Source organism: Pelophylax lessonae (genome assembly GCF_965119305.1).
Source record: "Pelophylax lessonae genome assembly, chromosome: 10".
NCBI classification, from domain to species: domain Eukaryota; kingdom Metazoa; phylum Chordata; class Amphibia; order Anura; family Ranidae; genus Pelophylax; species Pelophylax lessonae.
The window spans coordinates 10748749-10765887 of NC_138777.1; the positions used below are offsets into that span (position 1 = coordinate 10748749).

The 17139-nt window shown below is 47.0% G+C and overlaps 1 protein-coding gene across 1 annotated transcript in view; it reads right to left on the minus strand.

The window, feature by feature from the left end:
- The window catches only part of PRMT3 (protein arginine methyltransferase 3), a 259529-nt gene that overhangs the window by 24296 nt on the left and 218094 nt on the right, over positions 1–17139 (minus strand). The window contains exons 15-16 of the mRNA XM_082270530.1: positions 2379–2429; positions 2111–2198 (exon numbers count right to left, since the gene is read on the minus strand). Coding sequence (XP_082126656.1) covers positions 2111–2198; positions 2379–2429 — 139 coding nt within the window. The remainder of the gene's footprint in view (positions 1–2110; positions 2199–2378; positions 2430–17139) is intronic.

The following is a 17139-nucleotide window of genomic DNA, read 5'->3' on the forward strand; positions in this document are numbered from 1 at the left end:
AATGGCATCCCTGCAGTCATGCCGCTAGCTCTGCCAGGTGGCTTTGAACCTGGAAGTATGCAGGCACCATCAGATAGGAGGTCTAGTCACAGCTTAAGGAACCCTTACAGAGATGGCCAGAATGGTATCCCTTCAGTCATGCCGCTGGCTCTGCCAGGTGGCATTGGACCTGGAAGTATGCAGGCACCATCAGATGGGAGGTCTAGCCAGAGCTTAAGGAACCCTTACAGAGATGGCCAAAATGGCACCCCTGCAGTCATGCCGCTGGCTCTGCCAGGTGGTATTGGACTTGGAAGTATGCAGGTACCATTAGATGGGAGGTCGAGTCACAGCTTAAGGAGCCCTTACAGAGATGGTCAGAATGGCATTCCTGCATTCATGCCGCTGGCTCTGCCAGGTGGCATTAGACCTGGAAGTATGCAGGTACCATCAGATGGGAGGTCGAGTCACAGCTTAAGGAGCCCTTACAGAGATGGCCAGAATGGCATTCCTGCATTCATGCCGCTGGCTCTGCCAGGTGGCATTAGACCTGGAAGTATGCAGGCACCATCAGATGGGAGGTCTAGCCACAGCTTAAGGAACCCTTACAGAGATGGCCAGAATGGAATCCCTTCAGTCATGCCGCTGGCTCTGCCAGGTGGCATTGGACCTGGAAGTATGCAGGCACCATCGGATAGGAGGTCAGTTAGCCACAGCTTAAGGAACCCTTAGCCACCCTTGAGGAGCCCTAGAGTTCCAGGAAAACCTGGTTGAGAATTGCTGATCCATAGTGCAAGCACATTACATCCAAAGAAAGCCTTTGCAATAAAGTTGTATTTAACATATTTCAGCAAAATTCTGGAGCTGCATACCATTTCCATCAGGTAAAATCAACTTTACTGTGCAGCACAAGCACAGACACTCTATAAACGCCCCCCTCCGACGCGTTTCGCCCCCTACTGGGGCTTACCATATGCAGCATACAAGCAATACACCATTCAAATAACATGCCACAGACTTAAAACATTCAACTCTTGTGTGTACATATCCTTTACAAATGGAAAAAAAGTAATAAAGATGCGTTTTATGAAAATATAAACAAATAACAAAGTGTAGTGATTCCATAAACATGCAAATACACAAAAGTCGAAATAGCGAGTGATTAAACTTCTATACACTGTGTCAAGATGTTCAATGAAATTGCTATAAAGAAACAGTTTATAGAAAAACAGAGTCCAATCCCATATAGAGAAAAGGAGAGGTTTTTACTGCCAGTGACAGAGTGAAATGAATGAACTGCTCCAGGTGCTCCTAGAAACACGCCCCCACTAACGCGTTTCGTCCCCTACTGGAGCTTAACATATGCAGCATAGATGCGCTTAAGTACAATACACCATTCAAATAATAAGCCACAGACTTAAAACATTCAACTCCAGCCAAGGTTTATTGCAATGACAGCACATCGCTTAATTCTACCCATCAAGGTAAAGTAGTTGTACCCCTCAGACATGAAGTATGAACAAAGCATATCCCTCTATAGTGTGTACTTGTCTCAATCCAGAGCACTAAGTGTCATTTCAGTATGATGCTTCCTTGCTCTGCTATTGGACAAGTTTTCCTGACACCAAAAGGTAAAAAGGTGACAGCAGAGGGAGCTCCAGCACACAGCCTATGGTTGACAGCCTCAGCTTGATTCTAATGATTGTGTGTACATATCCTTTACAACCTACCTATTTAAGGGATTAGATCACCTCTACAGAAAAAATGTAAAAGGTGAACCCCCCAAGGTCTACCTCTGGGGTTGCTGAGCTATCAGCTCCCCCATAGCCGCTCCAACATTTTAAATCCCCTCTTTTCGCTCTCTTCTTTACGTTGCGCTTCTGGAATGGATCAGATCGACTGCAATGGCGTTGGCCAATCAGAATCAATCAGATCCGTCCCTGAAGCGCTACATGGAGAAGAGAGAAAAAAGCGGGGATCCCAAATCTCCAGAACGCTGAAGCGGCTATGGGGGTGCTAACAGTTTGGCCACCCCAAAGGTAGACCAGGATATGTGGGGTGTCCGATGTTAGCTCACCTGTACATTTTGTTCTGTAACGTTGAAGACGTTAAACACTACCCCCAATTTTACCTGCTTTGATGTCGGTGGGTTTCTCCAGAAGGAAAACCGTTTGCTTCCAGTGAGTTTTGGTGCACGCTGGCCCGGTGGAAAAGGCGACCTGCGGAGACAGAGCGGTATTTGTAATATCACGGTACATTACTTTATTACACGGCGACCTACACGAACATTAAATGCTTACAACAGGGAAAGAGCCGCTCATTCCCAACATAGCCCGGGGCGCCGAATTAAGCGCAGCCTTTCCCGTAATTAATTTGGACGGGCATCTGAATGTACTTACTGGCGTATGACAATCCTTCTCGAAGAACACGTCAAAATAGCCGGCCAGAGCCTACGAGACACACATGAAGGGTAATCAGTCAACACGAGTTACTGCAGACGACAGCAGAACAATGTATGGAATAACATCATCGATATACACATTAACATATTCTATTATTGAAGAGACGCTCCGCACGCTATAAAATCACAGCAGGCTCACAGAAAACTGCAACCATTAGGAAAAAAATGACTATTTATGGAGTCCTCATTGAAGGCCAGGCACTCATGGAAGAGCTTTAAAAATGAGGAGCTCTGTGTGGCCACTCCTACTGCGGGAGCTTTTCCTTATTCTATTTAATGGAAGGTGTATGGTCAGTGAGCACGATGGATCAATGGGAACGCAGACACACAGATTTAGAGCAGTGGTCTCCAAACTGCGGCCCTTAGCTTGCGCCTATCTGGCTCTTGGGGCACTGTTTCACCCACTGATACACGGCACTTTTCCTTGCACTGACTCCAAAGATGGGGCATGATTTCTTCCTCTGACACCAATGATGGAGCGCTACTCCTTCTACTGACATCAATGATGGGGCACTATTACTCCACTGACACCAATGATGGGGCACTATTCCTCCCACTGACACCAATGATAGGGCACTATTCCTCCTACTGACATCAATGATGGGGCACTATTCCTCCCACTGACACCAATGATGGGGCACTATTCCTCCCACTGACACCAATGATGGGGCACTATTCCTCCCACTGACATCAATGATGGGGCACTATTACTCCATTGACACCAATGATGGGGCACTACTCCTACTGACAATGATGGGGCACTACTCCTCCTACTGACATCAATGATGGGGCACTTTCCCTCCCACTGACACCAATGATGGGGAACCATTCCTCCTACTGACACCAATGATGGGGCACTATTCCTCCCACTGACACCAATGATGGGGCACTATTCCTTCCACTGATGCCAATGATGGGACACTATTTCTTCCACTGAAACCAATGATGGGGCACTATTCCTCCCACTGACACCAATGATGGGGCACTATTCCTCCAACTAACACCAATGATGGAGCACTACTCCTCCTACTGACACCAATGATGGAGCACTACTCCTCCTACTGACATCAATGATGGGGCACTGTCCCTCCCACTTACACCAATGATTGGGCACTGTCCCTCCCACTTACACCAATGATGGAGCACTTTTCCTTCCACTGATGCCAATGGTGGGACACTATTCCTCCAACTGATACTAATTAAGAGGGATCATTCCTACACTGAGACCAACGATTGAGTACTATTCCTCCCACTGAGGCCATCAATGGGGCACTATTTCTTCCACTGATGCCAATGATAGGACACTATTCCTCCACTGATACCAATGGTGGGGCACTACTCCTCCTACTGACATCAATGATGGGGCACTATTACTCCACTGACACCAATGATGTGGCACTATTCCTCCCACTGAGGGCAACAATTGGGCACTATTTCTTCCACTGATGCCAATGATGGGACACTATTCCTCCCACTGACACCAATTAAGAGGGTTCATTCCTCCACTGATACCAATGATGGGTTAATTTTACTCCCACAGACACCAATTATGCGACACGATTTCTCCACTGACACCAATGATGGGGCACTATTCTTTCCACTGACACCACCAATAGAACATGATTCCTTCCACTATCAGCAATAATGGGACACTATTCCTCCTCCTCACCACAGGCACTATATAATATTTTAATCTTTCCACGGACAACCAAACCTGAGACATTTTCTACTCCCACTTGCAAGAGTCAGACCCCCCTACAGTCTGATAGGAGGCACTGTTCCTCCAGCTAATACAAAGCACTACTCTTCCCACTGAGACCAATGATGGGGTACTATTCCTCCCACTGACACCAATGATGGGTCACTGATCCTCCCACTGATGCATCCAAAGGAACGTTACTCCTTCCACTAATAGCAATGATGGGGCACTATATAATATTTTATATTCCCACATCAAACCTGAGACATTATTTTCTCCCACTTGCCACAGTCTGACCCCCCTATAGTCTGAAGGACAGTAAACTGGCCCTTTGTTTAGAAAGTATGGAGACTGATTTAGAGAAAAGATCTCAGTAGGGAGACTTCACTACTAGATCATCAAAACATGGCGTTCCGAAGCAAACGTTTAGTTTAGGCGGTAATAGGAAAGAGGTCTGGTGCCCAAAATGTGTCATAGTTATAGGTCAATGAGGCGCAAGCATGGCTACTGACAGGGCATACAGTAATGGCCCCAGGCTCCATCGGGTCAGCAACAGGGTCCAGACCTGGCAGGGGCTGCTTGTGGGCAGCCCACACAGCTTTCCCCTGTATATGTATCCCACAGCACAGCGCTGAGTAAAATTGTCCCCTTTGGATCACCATCCTGCTCATTTTTAGCCATGTGACGGGGGGGTCCTCTGATGTGATGGTGGGGGGGCCTCTGATATGATGGGGGGACTTCTGGTGTGATGGGGGGACCTCTGATGTGATGGGGGAACCTCTGATGTGATGAGGGGAACCTTTGATGTGATGAGGGGAACTTCTGATGTGATGAGGGGAACTTCTGATGTGATGAGGGGAACCTCTGATGTGATGAGGGGAACCTCTGATGTGATGAGGGGAACTTCTGATGTGATGAGGGGAACCTCTGATGTGATGAGGGGAACCTCTGATGTGATGAGGGGAACTTCTAATGTGATGGGGGAACCTCTGATGTGATGGGGGAACCTCTGATGTGATGAGGGGAACTTCTGATGTGATGAGGGGAACTTCTGATGTGATGAGGGGAACCTCTGATGTGATGAGGGGAACCTCTGATGTGATGAGGGGAACTTCTAATGTGATGGGGGAACCTCTGATGTGATGGGGGAACCTCTGATGTGATGAGGGGAACTTCTGATGTGATGAGGGGAACTTCTGATGTGATGAGGGGAACTTCTAATGTGATGGGGGAACCTCTGATGTGATGGGGGAACCTCTGATGTGATGGGGGGAACCTTTAATGTGATGGGGGAACCTCTGATGTGATGAGGGGAACTTCTGATGTGATGGGGGGAACTTCTGATGTGATGAGGGGAACTTCCAATGTGATGGGGGGAACTTCTGATGTGATGGGGGGAACCTTTGATGTGATGGGGAAACCTTTGATGTGATGAGGGGAACCTCTGATGTGATGGGGGAACCTCTGATGTGATGGGGGAACCTTTGATGTGATGAGGGGAACCTCTGATGTGATGGGGGAACCTTTGATGTGATGGGGGGAACTTCTGATGTGATGGGGGAACCTCTGATGTGATGGGGGGAACCTTTGATGTGATGAGGGGAACTTCTGATGTGATGGGGGGAACTTCTGATGTGATGGGGGGAACTTCTGATGTGATGGGGGGAACCTTTGATGTGATGGGGAAACCTTTGATGTGATGGGGGAACCTTTGATGGGATGGGGGGACTTCTGATGGGATGGGGGGACTTCTGATGAGATGGGAGGACTTCTGATGTGAAGAGGGAACCTCCGATATGATAGAGGAACTTCTGAAGTGATGGGGGAACCTCTGATGTGATGGGGGACCTCTGATGTGAAAGGGGGACCTCTGATGTGAAAGGGGGACCTCTGATGTGAAAGGGGGAATCTCTGCTCTGATGGGAGGACCTCTGATGTGAAAGGGGGACCTCTGATGTGAAAGGGGGACCTCTGATGTGAAAGGGGGACCCTCTGATGTGATGGGAGGACCTCTGATGTGATGGGAGGACCTCTGATGTGATGGGGGACCTCTGATGTGAAAGGGGGGCCTCTGATGTGAAAGGGGGGCCTCTGATGTGAAAGGGGGACCTCTGATGTGAAAGGGGGGCCTCTGAAGTGAAGGGGGGACCTCTGAAGTGAAGGGGGGACCTCTGATGTGAAGGGGGGACCTCTGATGTGAAGGGGGGACCTCTGATGTGAAGGGGGGACCTCTGATGTGATGGTGGGACCTCTGATGTGATGGTGGGACCTCTGATGTGATGGTGGGACCTCTGATGTGATGGTGGGACCTCCGATGTGATAGAAGAACCTCTGATGTAACTGCAGGGCTTCTGATGGGAAGGGGGAACCTCTGATGTGAAAGGGAGACCTCTGATGTGATGGTGGGACCTCTGATGTGATGGTGGGACCTCTGATGTGATGGTGGGACCTCTGATGTGATAGAAGAACCTCTGATGTAATTGTGGGGCTTCTGATGTGAAGTTTACTCCATCTAGGCTGTTGTGCGCCTTGTCCCAGTCTAAGGTTTCCCATTGATAAGTAACTTTTATGTTTTTTACATTTTAGACTGGGATGCCTTGAGATTTTGCATAATATTAAAGTGTACCATGGCTGAAAAAAAGTTGAGAGTTTCCCTACATGGCCACCAAGTCAGCTGCAAAGTCCCCTAACCCACTCCACAAACTCCATCCCCTCCACCAGTGAAACCATTCCAACCACTCCATCCCCTCCACCAGTGAAACCATTCCAACCACTCCATACCCTCCACCAGTGAAACCCAGCCCCGTCCAGAGCCTTCCAGCATTTCAGTAGATATTTGCATTCCCATAGTTATATTGTCTGAGTATATACTTTATTCTTCACTATTGGGCCAGGGAAGGTTTCAGAAAAATGTACTGGGCCCTGGTCTCAAAAAAGTTGACAACTACCGCTGCCGTGTATAAAACTTTCCCCCTATAATTTGAGTTCATTTTATCTGTAAAACTTTTTCACTCCAATTTTCCTCTAATAGTTATTCTCTCATGCGTTCTGTAATAGTGCTAAAATTACCGGCCTCTCTTCGGAAAAACCTTAACAATGCGCCACAATAGGTACATTCCACAAATAAACCGGTAAACTCATTAAGGTTTGTTATTTGTTCAGCATTGCGAGGGAACAGAGCGCACCGCTCTGGAGGTTAAAAAAAATGCTTGAAAAGGAAAAAAAAAAAAAAGGCTCTGACTCTGCAGAACGGCGCACGGCATCGCTCCCTCTGCCAAGTAATTATGGCGGGTTGTAGAGCTTCTCCTTGGCAGAGACAGAAAGGGAAGATCTGGAAAAAAAGGATTTATTGTCGCCGTGTTCCAAAGCCATTGTCTCTGCGTGTAGCATCGTAGGATATTTGAAAAAAATAAAAAAAGGTGGTGAGAAGAGGCTACGTGATCGAACGAGCGCGCAGGGGGAAGAGGAGAGATGGTGTTTTTATCCCTCGGTGCATAATTCTCTCGCCCGCTTCTCCATTACCGGAGTCCTGGCAGTTGTAAAATCATTGACTCGTTAAAGGCGTTGGACTGGAACTAATTACCTTGACTCTGGAAATTTGTATGCATCTACAAAAAAAAAAAAGGCAAAAAGCAAAAAATCCTGATGGAACAAAAAAAATAAAATAAAAATCAGCGTATTCCAAAAATGAAAATGTTCAATAAACTCAACACATAAATCGAACAGCGGCCAATGCCGAGGCACCAAGCTGTACTAACATCGTACCAGGTTTAATATTTATTCTGCTGCTAAACTAAGCCTTTATTTATGTTCCTTAAATTGGACTAGAATTAAAATTTACACTGAATATATGATCAGATGAGATTATGCAAACAAAAAAACATTTTAAAAAAAAGTTGAATTTCTTGCGCTATATACATAAAAAAAAGAAAGAAAAAGCTGCACCTGCAGAATTTGGAATAAAAAAAAGTTGCATTTCTTGCCGTATATACATAATATAAAGGAAATATACAGAGGTATATACCCCGCGCCTAGTGAGTCCAATTAATAAAATTGAAATTAAAATGATGTGATTAATTGTGTATAAATATGTGTATGTTTAAAGCAGCTGCTATAGATTGATTGAATGGGTTGTAAGGAAGTAGTCTACTAGTGAGGCTACCTATAGTGCTTGCTCATATAATTAAACCTTAATAAGAAATATATAAATAAATGTGGCTGGTGGTCAATAAATAAATAAATAAATACTCCTCAATTGATATATACCATAAATTAGTAATAAAAATTAATAATACTAAGCAGTGAATATTATAAATTTTTATTACTAATTTATGGTATATATCAATTGAGGAGTATTAATTTATCAAAAACCATATATACATAAAACACAAAAAGTTCAGCGCAGTTCCCTTAACCACTTCTAGACCGGAAGGATTTGCCCCCTTAATGACCAGGCCATATTTTGCGATTCGGCACTGCGTTACTTTAACCACTTGCCGACCGCCGCAAGTACATATACTGCGGCGGTCAGCCCCTCACAGGCAGAGTGACGTAGCGGTACGTCACTAGCCTGTGAGGCTCTGGGGAGCGAATGCACGCCGCCGGTGGCGCGCTCCCGCGCGGTCACGGACCCCCCCCCGCACGTGTGACCGGCGGACCCGATGTCCGCCGGTCACTCGGCGATCGTCGGTGGAGAGGGAGAAGGTCAGGCGGCTAGTGTAAACAAGCCGTCTGTCATTCTCCCCTGTGTAGGAACACTGATCATACGGTTCTACTATGTAGGACCGTTGATCATTGTTCCTACAGCTGAAGCCACAGCCAATCACAGTTAGAATCACGCCCCTAGGGACACACACAGCCCCTCCCTCTCAAATAAAGTTAACCCCTTCACTGCCAGTGTAATTTTACAGTAACAGTGCATATGTATAGCACTGATTACTGTAGAAATGTCACTGGTAACCCCAAAAGTGTCAAAAATGTCAGTCAAGGGTCCGATCTGTCCGCCTCAATGTCGCAGTACCGCAAAAAAAAAAAAAAAAAAAAAAAAAAAAAAAAAAATCGCAGATCGCCGCCATTATGCGTTAAAAAACAAAAATGACAAAAATCTTTCCCTTTGTTAGTAAACGCGATAACTTTTGCGCAAACCAATAAAAATACGCTTTTTGCGATTTTTTTTACCAAACATATGTAGCATAAAACAAATTGGCCAAAAATGTTAAAAAATTTAGATTTTTACATTTTTTTTGGGGGGAATTTCATATAAAAAAATGTGAAAAATATTGTTATTTTTGCAAAATTGTTGCTCTTTTTTTGTTTATAGCGCATGATCAAAAAATCGCACAGGTGATCAAATACCACCAAAAGAAAGCTCTGTTTGTGGGAAAAAAAAGGACGTCAAATTTGTTTAGGTACAGCGTCGCACGACTGCGCAATTGTCCGTTAAAGTCACGCAGTGCCGAATTGCAAAATACCTCCTGGTCTTTAAGCAGCCAAATCCTCCGGGGCTTAAGTGGTTAACGGACAATTGCCCGGTCGTGCGATGCTGTACCCAAATAAAATTGATGTCCTTTTTTTCCCACAAAAAGAGCTTTATTTTGGTGGTATTTGATCACCTCTGCGATTTTTATTTTTTGATTTTTTGCGCTATAAACAAAATAGCGACAATTCTGAAAAAAAAAAAAAAAAAACAATATATTTTTTTTACATTCTGCTATATAACATTCCCCCCCCCCCCCCCCAAAAAAAAAAAAAAATTTAAAAATCAAAATTTAGGCCAATTTGTTTTCTTCTACATATTTTCGGTAAAAAACAAATTGCAAAAATCTCAATAAGCGTATTTTGATTGGTTTGCGCAAAAGTTATCACGTCTACTAACTTCAAGAAAGATTTATGTCATTTTTAATGTTTTTTATTTTTACTAATAATGACGGCGATCTGCAATTTTAAGCGGGACTGCGACATTGCGGCGGACAGATCAGACCCCTAACTGACATTTTTTACACTTTTGGGGGGGACCAGTGACATTACTACAGTAATCAGTGCTAAAAATATGGACTGTTACTGTAATAATGACACTGGCAGGGAAGGGGTTAACACTGTGGGTGACCAAGGGGTTAAATGGGTACCTAGGGGCGTGATTCTAACTGTATGGGGGTGGGGTTTGTGAAATTACCATAGAGACCTGTGATCCTATATAGAAGGATCATAGGGGCTTTGTTATCATTCCAGGGAGAAGAACGGTCGGCTGTGTTTACAACAGCTGACCGTTCTCTCTCAGCAGGGAACGATCGCGGGTGTCTGGCGGCAATCGGAGCGGCCTGCCCCGTGCATCAGAGTCCCCGCTGAAGAGCGGGGGTGGGAGCGTGCCGCCGGCTGCGCACGCTCGCCCCCTAGCTGCCTGCTCGCGACCGACGTATAGCTACGCCGGTTTGCCTAGGAGTGGCTGCCTGTCACAGCATAACTGCGGTGGGCGGTCGTAAAGTGGTTAAAGAGTAACTCCACTTTTCTTAAAAATAAAAAAAAAACATTCCCCTCTGGGTGATCTCTGTACATTGCAGGGATTTAGCAAAACGTTGCAGATTCCGACCTTTAGTTATTCTGAAGAAATAGCTGTTTGTCTGTGTCCATGTGCTGAGTGAATGCAAATGGGAGTGGTTTTATAATTCTCAATCAACTGCTGCACTTACAGGGCTCTAATGAGGAAAATGGCAGGGTCTGTATTCCTTTAGACATGATTTCCCTTTGGGAGTATCTCACTAGAAACGACATTATTGTTGCAGGGGAAGCCCAAAATCTGACTTGTATCCTAGTAAGACTTCTGGGAAAATCAGTGAGCCAATCACACAAGCAGAAGATTACATGATTACATTTGGAAGGGGGGTGTTACATACACCACCTGTGTCCAGAACCAGAATGTCCCCAGGTTGCCACATTGCATTTTGAAGCCGACTTAGGGAGCTTGGCTGGAGGGGGGATGAAAAAAGTAAAATCCCCAGCCACTTGCTTTTTTTTTATCCGTTCCCCCCCAGCAGGCAAACTAAAGTTTCCACGTTGCGCCCGGTAGAAAAGAGAGCGCACCATAGAAGTTTTAGTTTGCCTGCTGTTGGAAATGGAACAGAGAGCGCAGTAGGCAGGTGGGGTGGTGTGCATGTCCTGCTGGTAAAGCGGACCTGCAAGGATACAGAGGGGGTGGAGTGGTGGGTGGATCCCAGGTTTGCAGGGAGGGGTCGGGGCCCGTTTCGTGGGGTTGGCTGGGTCAGGCCAGGGGTTGCTGGGGGAGGGCACCGTGGAGGAGGAGGAAGAAGAGGAGGAGGTCAGGGTGGAGGAGCCCCCCATTATTTGCTGCAGTTGTTGCCAGAGATCCTGACATGCATGCCGGGGACACAGCTACCCTCCTGGCACCAGCTTCTCTCCATTGACACCATCTGGAGGAGCCACTGCAGGACTGGTGATATATGGGAGGATTAGTCATTCCGAAGCTGTGTGTGATCGTTGACATTGCCCCCCTCCTGTCCCGCTGCCCCCCTCCTGTCATCCAGCCCTCCTCCTGTCACGCTGCCTCCCTCCTGTCCTACTTTGCTGGCCAGCTCCTTTCCTGCTGCCTCCCTCCCGTCCCGCTTCCCCCCTCCTGTCCCACTTTGCTTTCCTGCTGCCCCCTCCTGTCCCACTGCCCCTCCTGTGACACTGCCCCTTCCTGCCACAACGCTCCAATTCTGTCACACAGCCCCCCTTCAGACAAAAATCCTTGCACCAGTCCTGATGCTAAGTGGCGACTTCAACACACATGGTCCAGTGTTGTCACCATCAGGAAACCTGTCCTGAGAAATGAAACGTAGCCAGCCATGGAGTGCATGTAGACAGGAAGTGGCAGCAAAGCAACCACATTTCAACATATATTACGTAGGCATGGTCAACTGTTGTCACCATCAGGAAGCCATCCTTGAGAAATGCCATTGCTGAAGCGACTGCAAAGAGGCTGCAGGAGATCAGTAGTACTGGAGTATAACACAGAATAAAACAAGGTGAAAACAAGTATATACATGTATATATATATATATATATATATATATATATATATACACCGTATTTATTGGTTTATAACACTCACTTTTTCCTCCTAAAAATGGAGGAAAAAGTAACAGTGCATGTTATACGCCGATATAAAAAAAAAAAAAAAAAAGTCCAGGAAGCAACGCTGGGAGGTAGAAGGGAGCGGGCGGCGCCGAGGAGAAGGAAGGACGCGCTGTCATCGGAAGTCCCACCTCCTATGCCGACGTCTATCATAGGCACCGGGACTTCCGATGACAGCGCGTCCTTCCTTCTCCTCGGTGCCGCCCGCCCCCTTCTACCTTCCAGCGCTGCTTCCTGGACTTTTTTACTGCGCTGGCGAGGCTGCATGTATGGGCACTGCGCTGGCGAGGCTGCATGTATGGGCACTGCGCTGGCGAGGCTGCATGTATGGGCACTGTGCTGGCGAGGCTGCATTTAAGGACACTGCGCTGGCGAGGCTGCATGTATGGGCACTGCGCTGGCAAGGCTGCATGTATGGGCACTGCGCTGGCGAGGCTGCATTTAAGAACACTGCGCTGGCGAAGCTGCATTCATAGGCACTACGCTGATGACGCTGCATTCGTGGGCACTGGTAAGTGCATTTGATTTAAAAAAAATGTTCTGAGTTCAAAGCTGTTTATTTTAAATTTCAGCTTTTTTCCTGAAATTTCTCTCCTAAAATTTAGGTGCGTGTTATACGCCGATAAATACGGTATTTTTTTTTTTGACAATCGTTAAGACACACAGAGCAAACTCAACACCATCCAGTTATAGTTTACATCAACTTCAGCTCTGAATATGGAACTGTTCAAATAAATGATTGCAAGCTTTTATGACCATTTAGACAGCTGGTATTAGAACTACTGTATGACGTCACTTTCAAAAGTCTCTTTCCCCAATACTTCCCCTGTTATTTTTAATAAACCAAAAAAATTTCCCCATTTGGACTGTGAAGCTGGCCCACCTACAGGTGCTGATGGGTATTAGACAGCTGCATTCGGATTCTATGAAATCAGAAGAATCTGAACCTACAGATGTGAGTAAAAAAAAAGTCTACTGCCTAGTTTACATTATTTTGGCCATTGCTCTATTGTTTAGAGGGGTTGGCAGGGTATCTGATTTGTAGATATCTATGGCCGCAGGCACCTTGTAAGATGTACAAATTGTTTGGCTGAACATTTTCCGGGAGGTCACATGCATTCTAAATGTCCAACCGCCTTCTACTGCCTGGGGCCAGCTTGCGGACGGTTTACAGCAGGATCCTGGCCCTGCCGACCCCCCATCCGAGGACGGACAAAGAAATGAGCTATTTTCAAGGCGTGGGGACGTAATTCCGCAGTTAGTAATGGAATACGCTGTGCTCAGCTATGCTTGACTTACTAAATTGATTTCCAGTCATCCCGCAGCGCCTTTTCTTACAGACATAAAACACGTCAAGGTCTATCAATATTGATTGTCATATGGAAGCCCCTCGTGCCTCTTATTTAGATCTTCCGAGCAATTTTCACAAAGATGAAAAAAAACCTACCGAGGACCCCAAAGGATTCTGGGCTGACAGAGCTGAATGGCAGTGTAGTTGTGAAATATGGAGGGCGATGGTGGGGGAGAGCTGAAAACAGAACGAAGAACTCCGGCCAAAAAACTAACTGCTTGCTCATGAATGTCTTCTGAGTTAGGCCCAACCACTAGTCCACTGCCATTTTGACCAACTCATTGGATGTGGCCTCTTTGACGCGCCATGTCTTGGTCCCCTATGAAGTCTGGCACTTTCTTGGAAGAGCAGCTTTATGTGCCCACAGCCTGAAGTAAGATAACGTAAGACAGAGCTTGGTGGCTCCAGGGTGCTAAAAAATTAGAGAATATCTTCTTTAGGTGAAAATGATCCCACAAGGTGTAACCATAAATTGAACCAATAGTTAACAGCATCAAACCATTTACGGCAAGCCAATGAGTTTCTCAGGTCAAAGGGGGACACAATTAATTTTGGGCTGACAGGGCTGAATGGTGGTGTAGTTGTGAAAAATGGAGGGCAATGTTGGAGAGAGCTTAAATATGGAACTTTTCCACAGCAAGTACCGGCTCGGCTCCACTCGGCCCTGCTTGGCTCTGTTTGGTTTTCCACTGCATGGAACCGCATGGTACGGTGTTGGAACTGTTCGGTACGGTTTGCTTTTCCACTAATGTAAAGTGGGTGGGATAACAACCATTCTCTGACCAATCAGTGGCTAGTAGTGACAAACATTTAAGGCTGCATGCAAAGGATTGTGGGATATGGTACCGGTACAGCCCTCTTGGAACCAAAACTGATGTGGTACTGTTTAAGCGAGCCGTACCGTTCGGTTGCATGTAGTGGAAAATGGCCGCCGTACCGTACTGTACCATGTGGTACCATGCAGTGGAAAAGCACAAAAGCGAGCCGAACCGTTTGGTTCCATGCAGTGGAAAAGCACCAATAGCGCTGAAAACAGAACGAGGAAATCCAGCCAAAAGACTAACTGCTTGGTCATGTTTCACTGTGCTAAAAAATGTGAAATCATCTTTTGGTGAAAATTATCCCACAAGGTGTAATCATAATCTGATCAATCCACAACAGTGAATGGCGCTGAAAACCTAATTTAAGGCTAGATAGGCAGTAGGAGTCCAAAAGTCTAACTGCTTGCTCATATCTAGCTTTTGAGATTGACCAAACCAATCCAATGTCTGGTGCCATCCTGCCCAACTTGTTGTATGTGGCCACTTTGACCGGCCATGGATTGGTCTCAATGATGTCTGGCACTTTCTTGGATTATCAGCTTTATGTGCCCGATAGACTGAAGATAAGACAGAGCATGGAGGCTCCAAGATGCTAAACAAATTAGAAAATTAGAAAATATATTTTAGTGAAAATGATCCCACAAGCTGTAATCAAAATCGGATCAATCCACAACAGTGAATGGTGAGAAAAAAAAATGTGAGGCTAAATAGGCAGTAGGCAGTAACTGCTTGCTCATATCTGTCTTCTGAGACGGGCCAAACTACTCTACTGTCTAGTGCCATCTTGCTCAAGAGGAGAGGAGAGGGGATGAAAGGGGAGGAGAGGCAATGAGAGGGGAGGAGATGCGAGGAGAGGGGAGGAGATGCGAGGAGAGGGGAGGAGAGGCAATGAGAGGGCAGGAGAGGCGATGAGAGGGGAGGAGAGGAGATGGGAGGAGAGGAGATGAGAGGGGAGGAGAGGCGATGAGAGGGCAGGAGAGGCGATGAGAGGGGAGGAGAGGGAATGAGAGAAGAGGAGAGGGAAGGAGAGGAGATGAGAGGGAAGGAGAGGAGATGAGAAGGGAGGAGAGGAGATGAGAGGGGAGGAGAGGAGATGAGAGGGGAGGAGAGGAGATGAGAGGGGAGGGGAGGAGAGAGAAGGAGAGGCGATGAGAGGGGAGGAGAGAGGAGAGGAGAGAGGAGGAGAGAGAAGGAGAGGGGAGGAGAGAGAAGGAGAGGAGATGAGAGGGGAGGAGAGAGAAGGAGAGGAGATGAGAGGGGAGGAGAGAGAAGGAGAGAAGATGAGAGGGGAGGAGAGAGAAGGAGAGAAGATGGGAGGGGAGGAGAGAGAAGGAGAGGGAAGGAGAGGGGAGGAGACAGAAGGAGAGGGAAGGAGAGGGGAGGAGAGGGAAGGAGAGGGGAGGAGAGGGGAAGAGAGGAGATGAGAGGGGAGGAGAAGGAAGGAGATGGGAGGAGAAGGAAGGAGGTGGGAGGAGAAGGAAGGAGGTGGGAGGAGGAGGAGAAGGAGAAGGAAGGAGGTGGGAGGAGAAGGAAGGAGATGAGAGGGGAGGAGAAGGAAGGAGATGAGGAGAAGGAAGGAGATGAGAGGGGAGGAGATGAGATGAGAGGGGAGGAGATAAGATGAGAGGGGAGGAGATAAGATGAGAGGGGAGGAGAAGGAAGGAGATGAGAGGGGAGGAGATGACATTAGAGGGGAGGAGAAGGAAGGAGATGAGAGGGGAGGAGATGACATGAGAGGGGAGGAGAAGGAAGGAGATGAGAGGGGAGGAGATGAGATGAGAGGGGAGGAGAAGGAAGGAGATGAGAGGGGAGGAGATGACATGAGAGGGGATGAGAGGGAAAGAGAGGGGGAGGGGAGGAGAGGAGATGAGAGGGATAAAGGGGAGATGGGGAGAAGGAATGAAAAGACTGAGGTTGGAGGTGCTGGGATATTGAACATACATGACAGGTACATAATAGGGAAGTAAAATCTCTCTTCTGCCAGGAATTGAGTACAAATCCCAAACAGAAGGCAGCATAAGCTGCAGCAGATTTCATGCTCTGGAAGCTGCATGGCCTCCCGCTCTCACCTGATGGCCTCCTCCCGCTCTCACCTGATGGCCTCCTCCCGCTCTCACCTGATGGCCTCCTCCCGCTCTCACCTGATGGCCTCCTCCCGCTCTGATCTGATGGCCTCCTCCCGCTCTGACCTGATGGCCTCCTCCCGCTCTGATCTGATGGCCTCCTCCCGCTCTGACCTGATGGCCTCCTCCCGCTCTGACCTGATGGCCTCCTCCCGCTCTGACCTGATGGCCTCCTCCCGCTCTGATCTGATGGCCTCCCTTGGAAGCCTGGGTGCCAACACTGGGGCACAATTGGAAGACCGGGACAGAGCGTTGTCACCCTACAACAGGAAATGCCTGAACAGGGACCCCATGGCAGGGTCATCGGGGTTATTAGAAAGAAAACTGCAGATTTAAAAATATAAAAAAAATCACTTTTAAAAAAACATTATCTGTTAAATCTTAGGCGAGAATGCAGCGATTGGGTTTGGAAATGTGTTAAATTAAAAACAAAAATGAGAGTAAAAATTCTAATCTGAACTCGGGTCGCTCTTCATGTGTGAATGAAGAGTTCTCAATATCTTCCTTGTAATAAATACAAAGTATCGCTTTCACTCATCGAGATGAAAAGCCTACAAGTCGTCTCTTTGTCCTCA